General features: G+C 41.3%; 1 protein-coding gene across 5 annotated transcripts in view; it reads left to right on the forward strand.

Annotated features, from left to right (window-relative positions):
* mpp5 (membrane palmitoylated protein 5) overlaps window positions 1-14,258 on the forward strand; it is a 97,142-nt gene extending 82,884 nt beyond the window's left edge. For 4 of the 5 annotated variants that reach the window (XM_022238054.2, XM_022238071.2, XM_087144866.1 and 1 more), the window contains 7 exons: window positions 420-619; window positions 997-1,115; window positions 1,746-1,910; window positions 2,542-2,744; window positions 5,328-5,375; window positions 7,423-7,533; window positions 8,759-14,258. In XM_022238054.2, the coding sequence (XP_022093746.2) occupies window positions 420-619; window positions 997-1,115; window positions 1,746-1,910; window positions 2,542-2,744; window positions 5,328-5,375; window positions 7,423-7,533; window positions 8,759-8,938 (1,026 nt within the window). In that variant the 3' untranslated portion in view covers window positions 8,939-14,258. The remainder of the gene's footprint in view (window positions 1-419; window positions 620-996; window positions 1,116-1,745; window positions 1,911-2,541; window positions 2,745-5,327; window positions 5,376-7,422; window positions 7,534-8,758) is intronic. The other variant, XM_022238088.2, reaches the window with a different exon arrangement.
* Window positions 14,259-14,699: the final 441 nt, after the last annotated feature.

Consider the following 14,699-nt stretch of genomic DNA (forward strand, 5'->3'; position numbering starts at 1 on the left):
GAGACTAAATAACTTGTGATGCACTTGAATATAGCACCATTATCTTCCCTGCTTAGCCCTACGAGAGCCTGCGGAATCCAAAGTGGATGGATCTGCAACCCCACCATGAAGTGAAATCTAGTGAGATTAAGTTAGTTTTTCAAAGGGAAGAAAGCAGTTTCATGTTTTTGATTGCTGTACCAAAAAGATACAGATTCAAGAACGTCACACGTGGAAGTCAATATGTTGCCTGCCAATATCCAATGAATGTCAGGCGAGGGCACTTTGTATTTGCACAGTTACTGTGTTTAGTGTTGTGCCATTACAGGGCCATGGTTGATGGAATCAGTAGTGCATTTCTGTCAGTTTGACAGTTTACGTTCAAGTAAACTTCTGTTATGGCTCACCCATGTGCATTTCCGCATTGCGCCCCCTCACAGATTCACATGAGGGCGCACTTTGACTACGACCCGGAGGACGACATGTACATCCCTTGCCGGGAGCTGGGGTTATCCTTCCACAAAGGGGACATCCTGCATGTCATCGCCCAGGACGATTCCAACTGGTGGCAGGCATACCGGGAGGGAGAGGAGGACCAGACGCTGGCCGGCCTGATCCCCAGTCGCAGCTTCCAGCAGCAGTGAGTGTCATCTGGACTCTGCCTTTCAAAGAGGCCCAAAAGCACAGGGTTCCCAGGGTTGTGGAAAAATCCAGGGGGAAAAGTTGCCCTGGAAAGTCATGGAAAAGATCCTGCAAGGGTTATTTTTGATGTGATAACGGAATAATGATAAATTTACACGCTGTTTCCTTGCTAGTGTATACTAGAGGCAATGACCGTCTTCTAGTTCATAGTACCAGACAGCTTAAATCTGACTTCTTCCAAACTTGCTTTTGCAAACGGAATGAAATTGAAAATGACAGTTGGACTCCTGGCTTCCTCCTTTGACAAGGAAACAGGACACCAGTATTATGGACTACCTTCGTTACTGCTAATTTTTCTCAAATCTGCTTGGACAGACGAGAGGCCATGAAGCAGACGATGCCCGAGGACGAGGAGCCGAAGAAGAAGCTATTCTGCGGCGGCAAGTCCAAGAAAAAGAAGAAAAAGAAAAAGCTGTACAATGCAAATGGAAACGGTGAGCAAACAGTCGTCTTTCAAAAAAGGGGCAGACTTTTTTTCCGTGCAGTTTTTCCTCTAGAAATGGAAACACTTTGCCAACTGACATTAACTCCTGGGATCGAGAATGCTGCATGGAGAGAGTTGGTTCTTGGGAGTAGCTTTTTGATGCGCGATTTTGGAATTGAGGCAGCCATTTTGAAAAAGCAGCTGTCTTGCATTCACTTTGAAATTGACCCCCAAGGAAGTACAACTCTCAGCGTAGACCAACAGAACCATAACCTAAGCTCACATTGACTAAATATTAGTGGCAAGGAATATTATTTTTTGGGGGGGGTTTCAAGTGGTAATCAAATATTTTTTAGTACTACTTGTAGTCCCTACTTGGCCTCTATCTACCTCTATACTGGTACTCTTAGCAGTGAATGTGAGGACAAAATAACTTTCAAGATCCTGCCTGAGGATATCTAGATTTTTTCAAAGGGTGTTATTCTTGGATAACAGCTATTGGGGCTGAGTTGTAACAGAGTTCAGATATGTGTCTGTTATTCTTTGGAACGTGCAGTGTGTGTCTACCATCCCCAGCCTACTGGTACCCGTTAGGCACATGTTTCAAGACAGTTGCCGTCCCTTATTTCTATCCTTGCAGACCAAAGCAGTGATGAGATTTTGACCTACGAGGAAGTTGGCCTGTACCAGCCAGACCCCAGCAAGAAGAGGCCGGTGGTGCTGATTGGTCCACCCAAGGTGGGCCGGCATGAACTCAGGCAGAGATTACTCGAGACAGACGAACGCTTTGCAGCTGCTGTACCCCGTAAGTTCTCATGTTTGATTGTCTATTTTTTCCTGTCTCACGCTTCGTGGCCTAGAGATGTTCAGAAAAGCAAGGTGACACGTTACTTCAGTCCTGGGTTCATCTTTTGTTGGTCCCCACTTTGGACGATCTGTGCATGGGACCTGCCTTAAAACCTTCACTTGAATTTGTTTTTGAGCTGTAAGCTAGGACTAAATGCTTTTGAATGTTAAAGTTTGTCAAATAACAGAGGGTTTGTGGTTGCTGATGTTGGTCTGTTGTGACCTACTTATTTTGAATCACTAACTTTGACTGATTTTGTGTGCTTGGGTATTCAAATTCATCGTCTTTTTCAAATCAGCAAACAATCATTTGAAAGATTCAGTCATTTTTGCCTAGCTCCATTTTCTAAGTCCTGAGAGTGGAGTTTCACTGGCCCTTTGTGCCTATTAAGAGGTTGAAGACTTTCAAGAAAGTTAACATCTTGAAATTAGCCAGCTTTCACTTTTGCTGAAGTTTGAATCTACTTTCCATTGTCATTCAGCCGCTCTAGTGGTACTGTACTGTTACCAACCATTTACAGAAATTATTTCCTCAAGATGTTACTCATTTTGAGCTATTGTAACCCGTGGTGTGTGCCCGTTCTCCACAGACACGAGTAGACCAAAGAAGGACCACGAAGTCCATGGCCTGGATTACTACTTCACCACCAGGCAACGCTTTGAGCAAGACATCCAAGCCGAGAAGTTTGTGGAGCACGGCGAGTTTGAGAAGAACATTTACGGCACTAGCCTGGAGGCCATACGCAGTGTGGTGGAGGAGTCCAAGATCTGTGTGCTCAACCTCCATCCTCAGGTGAGTTGTGGCTGGAAGTCCAGGCTTGGGGATGCCATTGCGGTTGACACTAAAGAGAGCACCAAGTCTTCTGTGAGGGAGTGTTGACCCGCGATAGTTTGGGTTCGCTGATAATGGGACTTTAATAAGTGGCTTGCCTTTCTGTAGTTAAAGTTCAGTTATATCTGACTATGTTATTATGAGTCACAAGTCCTTAGTCCATCACAAGTTGACCATAAAGTTATCCAAGTCCCATATGAAGTCACAAGCCTACAAGTGAACAATAAAGACTTCCATCCCGACTGTGCATTCCCTTGATTTCCTGGCAGAACAGGTGAAGTAAGTTGTGACCAGACTTGGGATGGGCTCGGCACTTTTGAATTCTGGGCAAGTCCACAATGTCGCCCATGCTGTGTCCCACAGTAATGGAAGTTTTACCCTAGAAAGCATTCATGCATTGCAGTGTTTTTCCATTCTGCCATGGAGCCATGTAAGTGAGATTACCCACAGGAATTTGTACATGTACATGTCTAGTCTTTGTGATGATTCGGTAATTGACAAAACCATTTTACCGTTCTTCAGTCTTTAAGCATCGTTCCTGTGGGTGTTGTATAGTACATGTACGTGACACAAGAGAAATAATACCCTCCGACACTCTCCGTTGTGTATTTTGTGCGCATGCTTATCCACGCAACTTCAGCACAGAGCACACACCAGTAATATAGCAAAGCTGTTGCGTCTTCAGATTTTTGCTCGGTGTTTTCTCTTACCACACGGGTGAAAAGCTTTCAGTCTGTCGACGTTGCAATGGTTTTATTGCACTCTCCGGAAGAAAAACTGTCAACACAGTCGCTTGAAATGTCTGTCTCATTCGCTTTGGATGATGTGCATGTTAGCGTTTTCTCTCACAGCTAATTGGCCGGCAACTTTTTTTGTCTTCACCAGTATGGATTGTTGGTTTCAAAAAGTTGTTAACCACTTGCTGCCGGGTGGAATTTGAAGTTGCATGACGTAAACCCGAGAGATTTTCAAGATTTTCCGTTTTCAACAATCTTAAAAAAATCATAGCTTCATTTACTGAACGTATACACCCACACCAATGACTGTCTGGTGACTATTCTAATTCGACAGACAACATCTATTGACGCCTGAGTATTTCAGCCAGGCCTGCCGCCTTGTAAAAAGAGCCCAGATTGTGCAGTGTTGTGTAACTTTCTTTTGCTCCCGAAAGTGGCGTGTTTTCAATAGGAGCCAGATTAACGTACAGCGGTAGGTATCGCTCATCGCTGGAGCGCTTTTGTCCCCCGGTGGGAATCCACTCGTACTGAATGCCACAAACAGTGGTATATTCTCTCAAAAAAGTATGGATTTCCTCTGCTATTGACAACTGAAAAAATATTGGCAATTCCCAGCAGCTCGGTCATTTGTTACAAGTACGGTCTTTTGTTATAAGGCCTGGCTCTTTAGTCCGGTTTCGGGCTCCCCGGTTTCGTGTGTTAAGCCTGTGTGCCTTAAATGGGGTTCCCCGGCAGCAAGTGGTTAATTGAATGAATCATTTTCACCACCTTAAGAAAGACTGTCTACCACTTATCTGAATTTCAGTTTGGTTTCATGGCTTGAATTCGGCCACATTGTGCTGTAGGCAGCAATTTTATGTTCAAACAGCACATGGATTTGATATACATGTACTAATATTTTAGTAATTTTTCAGGCCATTAAAAAGGTAAACAGAAATGCATTTTCCAGCAGTCTTTTACCACACTAAGTTTCGTCCTTTTTGGACCACTTGCAGTTAAATGAGACGTTTGATGGAGCTACTAATAAATGAAATGTTACCGATGCTTTAGCAGAAAAATATTGGCTTTTGACATATTAACACAATTCTGGAGTTACCGTAGTACTTAGTAGACACGGGCCCTATTGTAGAGAAGCTGGATGCTTTCCTATTGTAGACAAGCTTGATGCTTGTAAGTTCATCCCCGAATTGAAGGCATAAATTCACAGCTACATGTAAGTTGCAGGGAGAAGGAGCTTAAACAAGCATAAAAATGACTAAACTGGAGGAGGGTTAATTTGCTCTCTGTTTTACAAGTGCAGTTGGTAAAATAGGCTTGAGTAATCAACACAGGGTCCCTGCTGACAGATTGACCGTGTTGGCCAGTGTTTCAGCTAAATATGCATTTTTCCTTACATCTGTTTACTTCATGCAGTGTTGAGTAAAATGGCTGCTCTGCATTATCTTCTCAGATTTACTGGCAAAGAGTAGACAAGCTGGTGGGACAAACTACATTTTGGCACCGGCATAATATGAGAAGATCATACTTCTCATCAGAGAGTTGAAAAATGTATGGATTGGTGCGTGCGTGCAGTGTTCTCTCACCAAGAGGGACATCATTGCTACATTGAAACATGACATCTCGTTGTCACGTGGGGCCAATATCCAGATTTTGCAAATACATTGTATCCGCCACTCGACATCTGACAGCCGCGACCCTGATGTTCATAGGGAGAGAACTAGTCCAAATTGTAGATAACTGTAGACACATGCCGTTTAGCACTAACCCTGCACTGTCACTTTTGTTTCTTGTTTGTCTTTGACTCTAGGCTTCAGAGTTCAAGCATGGCATGCGAAAAACCAGAACCTTCTGGAGGGTGTGTGGTTTGAGCTCATTAATATTCATCACTGCTTGCCCTGTTTTGCATAAGAGTAACCGGCACATTGGAAATTTGCAACATGTATATGCATGACCTTCTGTGTGATCTTGTGCTGTGGTATAGATTTTTTGTCAGATATAATTCCTGCTGATTGTTTCATTGTTTGCAAAATGACTGAAGTAACACTGCTCGCTTGTACATTTAGTTGCTTCTCAGCTGTCAGAACATGATTTCTATATTTGTGGTTTTTGTGCACATTTAGAGTCATGTCATGATCTGCTGTTTTGTCAAAAGTAGTCACAAAATGTCCGTTTTGATGTCCTCATCTAGATTGATTTCCGATCAAACATACATTTTTTGTGGATGTACAGCAATGTTTACTTGCCATTGCCATTCTAAGAATGTTACCACAGTGATGCTAGATGATTTTGGTATTTCCGTCATGGAACCTCCAGAATTTTGTTATTTTTTTAATTTAGCTGTGCTTTCAAGAAATACCATGCTTCTCTGCTCTTCAACCAGTCTTCTCTTTTTTGAAAACCCTCTTTTTTAACCCTAACCCTCCTCAATCCTTCACCTGTTGGAGGACTGAGGAGTGTTAGGGTTAAGGAAAGCCACTGAAACAGGTTTTGTACTTAAAGCTGACAAGTCAATTCATCAACTTGCAACTGTTAACTATCAGTATTGCTTGATTTCTGGGACCAGGCAAATCATAGTGTTAGAACTAGAACCTCATAATAGGAGTGGGAAAAAATCTGAAGAATTCAAGAGGCTTTGGAGTTTAGAATTTGCTCTTTGTAATAGGATTTTATCACAAGAGTATTCTTCTTATCAAAAGTCTGTAATCCCCATAAATCAGGTAGAACCCATGTTTGGTGTTTGAATTCCTCTTCAGTCAGTTTTCTTTGTCAGAGCTAAAAATTGATAAAACTCTAAACTGTCTGTCTTGTACATGTATTCAGACCTGTTCATTCTTTTCCTTTTGCTTGCTGACATCATCGTGTATTGATGCGTGGTGTGTCATGCTCACATTGGTTCAACTGTGATGCAGTGCCTGTAATGTGCATGTACATAGGTATTATGACAGTGACAGGGATCGCTTGAATACGGAAGCAGCATTATTAAAAAACAGGAACTGAAATTGGAGAAGTACCAGGAGAATCAGATCTCAAATCCAAAACACACACACTGACAGAAAAGGGACCAGTTACATCGAGCCATTGCTGACCTGGTGGAGTAAAGGATATTGGTATGGAAGACAGGACAGCACATTCAAATGCCCTGCCACTCTTATATCTTTGCTTTGGTTTGCTTTGCTTTAATTATTTTTACACTCATGGCCAAAGGCCATATTACAGTACAAATTTAAAATACAATACATTACTTTAACGAAAAGTTACTGAAATGTTAAAAAGAAACAGTTACAGTCAATTTAAATTGCACTTTAAAGTTACTGAACATTAGCAATGACAAAGCCCCCTGTGAAGCCCCCATCAAGTAGTTTGTGATTTTCCAGATTCCTAGACAGTAACAGTACCCAGCCTGTTTTGTACAAAAGATAGGGGAGGGAAAGAAACTGTTAAACATGTGCACCTTGGCTAAATGGTGGGCATGCAAAGCAGAGTCTGAATCAAACATGGTGGTAGAGGCGATGTCACAGCCAGACGTCGCCACGGCAACTGAACATTCGGCACCGAACATTTTCTTGATTGTCTTCCACATTTTTACCTTCACAGAAATTGCTCTTTAATAAATTAACTCAATTTCTGTTGGCAAAGGCAGGCATCCTACTGGGTGAAAGAATCCATGTACATGTACATGTTGCCTTCAGTCTTTTCGGAAGTTTAAGAATTCAGCTTTTGTTTGCTGCACAAAGTTTTTCACTGCACGCCACATGCTTTCAAGCGCTACCATTTTTTCCTTTATTACCCTTCTGTTTGGTGATTTTTGTGTTTTTGTTGTATGCTGTGAATGTAATCCTCGCATTTCTTACCTGCATTTCTGCTCGTAACATTGAAAACCTGTTAAACTTTTTTTACTGCAGTCACTTAAAGTCCTGAAGAATTCCGACCTGAGGCCGTACTTCATCTTCGTTTGCCCACCGTCCCTGGATCGACTCAGGCAGCAGAGAACCGAAGTTGGAGATCTCTTGAAGGTTGGTCCAGGATCATGTTAGACAAGCGATGTGGGTGGGGTTGGGGGGTTGGGGATGGGCACAGGTGGAGAAGGTTGTGGGGAAGGAATGGAAGTTGGTGAATGCAGATGAGCATAGGCTGTTGCAGAACTCCCAACCTTGCCGTACTCCTTCCTGGGGTCAAGCATTACCACACAATAGAAGAAAAGGTATTTAAATGAGCCTTAGTTTATTTAAATATTTAATTTATTGTGTGGTAATGCCTGACCTCAAGAAGGAGTATGGCATGTTGTATGGCAGGTCTGACTTTGACAAAAGCTAGCCCCCTAAATATATTCACTGAAGCTGCCACATTTTAAGCTTCAGGAATGTTGGTTTTCATCTTCATTCGGGCAATTTGTTTTCCCCAAAGTTTTTTTTAATGTACATGGCAACTGTAGTTGCCATGCCTTGTTAAAGGTCCCTAGTACTCCAGAAAAAGGCAGCATTTTTGTGGTAAACTGATACTTTTTCAACTGTAGTTCAGTTGTGTTTGATCCCTCAGCCTTGTGGATTCGGCATGAAAATGGAAGCATTTCCTTGCACTTTGCAGTATGCAGTACCATGTCAAGATAGTGGTGAAGATAAAACTTGCTCTGAGGGCAGTTGTGCGTCTTGTACCTATGCTCTTCCTTTCCCTCCATAATCACTCCATCATTTGTGTGTTTAGTCAGTCACCAGTCAGAGAGCAAGGGTGAATTCCTCTTTGTTGAGGAAACCAACCGAATGATATCCTGATGCAGTCCAGGGAAGTGGATGGCTGTTTCCTTTGCTAAGGACAACTGGAACTCACCTGTCATAGACCCTGCCTCATCTCTTTTTACCATGCCGTGTGTCCGTGTATTTTTTGGTGACCTGTCAAAATCTTGATTGACTGCAACCAGCATTGATACTCATCATGATGTAGTATGAGCCATGTGTCCAAAATGGAGTAAAATGTTTATCTTCATTCACGTTTCACAATGGTCTAGCCTTGGCCCAGTCATGCCTGTAAGTAGGTGTAAGTTGGGGTTATTTCTGTCGTGGCATAATGCTGGCACTTCCCCTATCAGTGGAAAAAAATATACTGCCAGATTATACACTTTGAGACACATCCAACAGATCTCCGAATCTCAAAAATAGCAAAGGGAAGGGGGCATGCTGTAAAGACCGCTAAATTGATCGAATGCAGAAGTTGTCATGTTGCTGTTGTACATTCATTCTTCAGGAGGAGGAATTACGGGAAATCATCGAGACCGGTCGCGCCATGGAGGACACCTACGGCCACTACTTTGACTACGTCATCATCCACTACGACCACGAAAGGGCCTACTCGGAATTGGTGGAGGAGATTAACAGAATACAGCTGGAGCCACAGTGGGTTCCTCTCTCCTGGCTAGAAAGCTAGAAAGGGGCCATGCCACCCAGGGACAGTTTTTCTCCCATCGTATGGCCAAAGCCTTGGGAGTTGCCTAAAGGGATCAAGTGCCTGTGACGATAAACATTTCAGTACAGAAACCTGTTGATTTGCTGTGGGCTTCACTGTGTGCAACTACGGCAACAAGAATGCAGCTTGGGGTCCCTTTTGTGTCATTTTTCCCATCGAAGCGGTTTTACATGCTTTGGACTCAAGGGACTTCTGGCCAAAAGCACGCTCTGATCATGTCCCATTATATGCACATCCGGCCAGAAAACGATCACAAACCACTTCACATATGCCAAGCAAGTGATTGCCTTCTTCTGGGTAAGGCTGTGTCCGACTTGCTTGGCTGCAGCTGGCAATAATGCACAAGTTTACAGGGAATGGCTGTGCTAGCTTATGGCGTCCATAGGTACATGTATAATTTCAAGCCATAGCCAAGTAAATTTGAGAAGAGATCAGTCTTACAGCACCCTCAACTGTTTTATGCTCATAGTCAATCATTCAGATGCAATCTTTCATATACAGCAGGCACAGGACTCTGGGGGTGCTGTTTATACTCCACCACAACCCCTCCCCAAATTTTTCCATTGGCCCCACTCTGGTAAGGTCAGGAAACTTCATGGACCTTCCAGTGTACATGTATTTCTTTGATGAGGATTCCGTCTTCTGATGGGGAGTAAAAAGAGGGTGGGCTTCAACGTGGGTGAGATTTTAAGACAGCTTCAAAGTGGCCGCCATGGCTTCGAGTGTTACCATGGCAACAAGCATTTCAACAAAATAAATCATCCTCTCCTTATGCAGAGTTTAAATCAATTGTATGACATGAAACTTGTGACTTCACCTCTGATCAAGGGTAAATTGTGAGGTGCTGCTTAACGGTTTGCAGAAAAGTGCTGAAGTACGTACAGTGTATATAGCAGAAAAATATGTGCTAAGCGTCGCTGGATTTGAAGACCAAGATATACTAGTTCCTTGACAGGCATGGCATTTCCCTGGTTACTTCACTACTTAAGGAATATTGCATACTGCATATGATCACAGATGCCAAAAAATGAAGGTACTCTTTGCTATTAAGCTCGCAGTGAAAAAAAGCAGAAAGTGTTGGCTTCACACGAACATTGATGCTTCAAAAAGATCTTTACCATGACATTCAAAATTGCATTTGGACCAAAAGCGTGCTGGCTCATTTCTGCCACTGCAAGGGTTTTTTTTTGTCTTTGAATGAGGACTTTGTCTTGTCATCAATGTCAAGAGTAAATGCTTTCTTCTCTCTGCTGCTCTGGTAAATTTATGACCATAGCAAGCTCTATGAGTTGACAATTCAATTGTGGACCCCACCATTTCTTATAAAAAATATTTTCCTGCAGGTTCTCAGAAATCACCAGGCGTGAAATTACCTGCTAGATTTGAATAAAGGTCACTGCATAATGCATTTTTTGAAATTATGAAGTAAAGACCATTGCTCGTAATACCGGTACAGAGGCAAAACTCCAAGATCAACTACATCATTACTTTATAAGCAGCATTAAGTTTCCAACTGAATATGCAATTACGGTTAGAACGGTGGTATTGGAAATGATTCCACTGCTATTAGTCAGTCTATCAGTGTGTATTTGAATTTCCTGATCAGTCCTGTCTGATTTGACATCAATCAAGTTATGAAATATCATTGGGCAGAGCCGGCATGGAGCTTTCAAATGGTGTGAATCGCAGCTGCTCTTGAAATATTGAAGGATGCAGCAGATTTAAAGAAAAGAGAAAGAAGAGTCACAGGTGATGACTCCGAACTTGATTTTTTAACGTGCGTGGAGGTCATAAAGACCCAGCCCTCAACAAACAAGTAGGGGGTCAATCCTTGGTCTCAAAAGTGACCCTTACCACGATCTTTGTGGTGCAATCGGTGAAGAATGTGGTGGTAGGTCTCTTTACAAAGTTCGTATTCGACAGATAATCTGTTGAGAGATGTGTAAAGACAAAACACCACATCTCTGCCTGTATTCCCTCCCCCCCCACCTGGCTGTGGCCAATAGGATTGTGTCCGATGCATTTTGATATTCACCGGTGACATTCAGCGTACTGCAATCCCTCCCCAGTTTTCTTGAGCTGTAATCAGGCCATAAAATGAGGATGGTGTCATCAAGGTACATGCAGGCCTGATAGAAGAGCACATTGTCCAAAGCATCTGTGGAGCTGAGTTGGTTAAAAAGCCCATCAGTTTGAGAAGATAGCTTTGCTCTTGGCAAGTGTTGCAAGCGGTGCTCAACATAATTGAAGTTTGCTGTAACTGAAAGCGTCAAAAAGTTCAGAAATATGCCAATGTTGTCTTCCATGATAGTCTGTGCTGCTAACTGATGGTATACTGGTCAGTTTTCCATTTCATTATATCTCCCTCAATGCCATTTCCAAAATGAGTTTGGGGTTGGAGCAAATTTCTTTACATTTCTTGAATCCTCACTCAAAGCTGGCCTACAACATGGAGACAAAATCTCCAGGAGAAGAAATTTTGAGACTAAGTTTCAGTAAACAGATATTTAAAAATGGTACTAATAATGTATCAGGAATCAAATCAGTCTTGTACAGACATCTACGTATATATCACTTCAGCTGTACATGTTATCAGAATTCATTTGTAGCTATTGCTAAGTTATTATATATCTCCAGTAGACTGTTTGCCGTCTTCAACATGTACATGTATATCTGGTTTTGGCATTTATCTTTTTTTGTTCTTTTTTTGGTTATGATTTGTTGTCAGTTGTAATTTAATTTGATAGACAGTAACAGTTAATTTGTACATAAAGTACCATTCATAACTGGTTCAGTGACAATGAACATAAATTATTGCAACTCAATGTTTGCTTTAGTTGTAGAAAGTATAACCTGGACATTATTACAAAGCATAAATTTGAAGTATGTTTTCACTTTGTTCATTTGTACAAGACATTTGTTTAGGAACTCACTTATCCATGCCTTATAAGACTGTAACAGATAACCCACCACACTGTTCAGATTTGAACTAACTTCTTGTGCTCATTCTAAAAACAACACATTTTCTTCGGAACGCATCTTTCGGGAAACCAACTCAAAGAAAACTGATCGTGCTTTGGCCAATAAACCTGTGATCGTTTTGGTCAATCTCCCTCAAGAAGTTGAATGAGATAAAACAGACATTTTCAACAGAAATGTATATACATATACGTATTTGCCAAAAATATTCAGTAATGTCAAGTTGACCATGAAATTTTAATACCACCATGTTTGTTGTAAATGTAGGCTTTGTAATGTCTTCCAGTGCCTTACACAGTTTAACTACCAAAAGTTAACAAGATTACAAAACGAAAAAGAGGGAAAAAAAATTCACATAGTTTAATATGCATGTGCATGCCCACATTGTTGCACTATGGTTTTGCAGTTATATACTTATGTACGTTGTACATTGCTGCCAGTCACTACTAATCTTATATAGGAAGCCCCTGAGGTTCAGAGTGTAGCAAAGCACTTTCATCCTCATCTTGTTTTAAGTTTGACCAGTTTATTGTGTTTCCATTATGGTTGCTGCTGTGCTCATACAACTGCTCAATGTCATCTAAAATCCAGTGAACAATATGGTTGTTGCTTTTAAGTACTGTGTGTGTTTTAAGCCATCTGTTTTTCCCTCAACTGTGAAAAGGGAAAGCAGATAGAAAAAGGATCTCTTTGCTAAAACCAAAAGAGAACAGCATATGTGCCTTACCAAAGTATTGCTATCTCCTGGTTCTGCTTTCTTCAAATGCCCTGATGGGATCATGTGTCATTTTGGAGCTGTCCATAATTCTGACCAGAATGGATTATGACTCAACTCTCAAATTGGCCCCCGATGGGGATCTATCCTCCAAATGGAACAGAATGAAGCTATTATGATTTCCTGAAGTGACAAAACATGTCTAATTTGGTAACGATGGCATTGAATCCACAGGACTGCAAGTGTTTCCACTTGAGCTGCAGTGTACATGCTTAATGCATCGCTCCCGCAAGGGAGTCCACTAGCCACTTTGATCTAGCTGTTGGGTGAAGAAGACTTCCTGTAACTTGTGCAGAAATTGGCAGTGTGGGCTGAAAGAGGACTGCTGGGTCAAAATATCACAGGTGGAAACTTGCCACTGGCTGTCCTGTTGCCTCATTGCACATGTGCATGCAAATGAACCTGGCCAGCATAATAACAGCGGTGCAGTTCCTGGAAATGGACCTGATATTCATGGAAAGTGGGCATCGGTTCCAGCAGTATGCTAGGCATTTTGAGCAGCTTGGAAGTTCCCCTTCTGCTGCCCAAATGCAGTCCTGTGGATGACGGATATAGGTCAACTTGCTACATGTATCATTCCTAAAGCGGAAAATTTGGTAGTGTGCAACGTACTGACAAATTTATGAGGCATGTCATTAAAAACCTACATATACGAAGCCAGACACATACTGCATGATTTGCTTTTTTCTCAATGCAGAAAGTTGGCATACCTACTAAATACAAGTACTGCAACTCAAGTGGACTTAAAAAGAGGTTTTTTTTATTAAAATACATGTATTTATCTTACAAAGAAATAATAAATAGAACATGTTTTGACATGGCATGTTCTTTTTTTGTATTCAAGTGTTTGTTGTTTGAAATGATCCCAGTTGGTTAATCATTTCACCATGCTTGATGGTAATTGAAATTTGATTGAGTGTTATTTATCCAGGTTGACAATGAACAGAATTGGCTAAAATTCTATTTCTACCAAATTTATGACACCAGTACATGTACTCCCAGAATTGAAGGGGCCGATTCCTCCTTATGAATTTTTTTTGGAATATTCAGGTTTGTTTGGTGTACCTTGGCTGATCTACATGTATGTGTAATTAATTTTTTAATGAACAGTATTCAGCTTAATTTTTTTATGCTATTCAAAGATTAAAAAAATATTTCACAAGTATGGGGCTTGAATCAGAAAATCTGCATATATATTTGTAAATAAAGTTTTTTCTTGGAAGATTCGTATTGTATTTTAAAGAAGAATTTATTCACATTTCATAAAGTTGTATTTCAAAGGTGATCTGAGATTTCAGAACTGAGGATAAAATGGAGGCCGAAATGTGTTTGGAAAAAGACTATTTGAAGGATTGACAAAGATTTGACCAATGATAAATCAGCATTGGGACATGTTGTATTATGTAGTTGAGGGGCCATTCACATTAGTGTTTAGCTGTAAGATGTTTGTATAGACTGAGACTAATTTTGGTTTTCTGATATCTCAATTTTTATACCAATAAAATCAGTGCAGGCATTCTTTGAAAATGTTGCTTATGTGTTTGTCTTGTCAGCTTGTCGGGGGGGACTAGTGTTTCAGTTGAGTCCCTCACAAGTCCTTGACAAGTTCTTTCACAAGATCAGTCACAGGTAGCAGCGCGAACAATAGGAGGAATGATTATGTTAAAGTTCATTGATTAGCTTGTAACTTGTGACAGAAATTTATAAGGACTGGTGATGGGCATGACTATATCATAGCTGGGGACAGGCAGAAGTCAACAAAGTGACCCCGCCGAAAAAAGAACCGATCCCCAGTAATGGCTCATCACATAATGTACATAGGCACTAGGAGGAGTATGGAAGCTTGGCTTGACGGCTGAGCATGCTCTTTTTGTCCAGCCTGTTACCGTGCTGAGGGGACAATATCTGTTGCTGAGAAATAAGAGACCAAGTTGTTTAGACAAAATTTGTCCCAATTAGGTTTTTTGT

This window comes from Acanthaster planci, linkage group LG01 (assembly GCF_054643075.1).
Source record: "Acanthaster planci isolate LZ-2023a linkage group LG01, COTS_SCS, whole genome shotgun sequence".
Classification (NCBI taxonomy): Eukaryota; Metazoa; Echinodermata; class Asteroidea; order Valvatida; family Acanthasteridae; genus Acanthaster; species Acanthaster planci.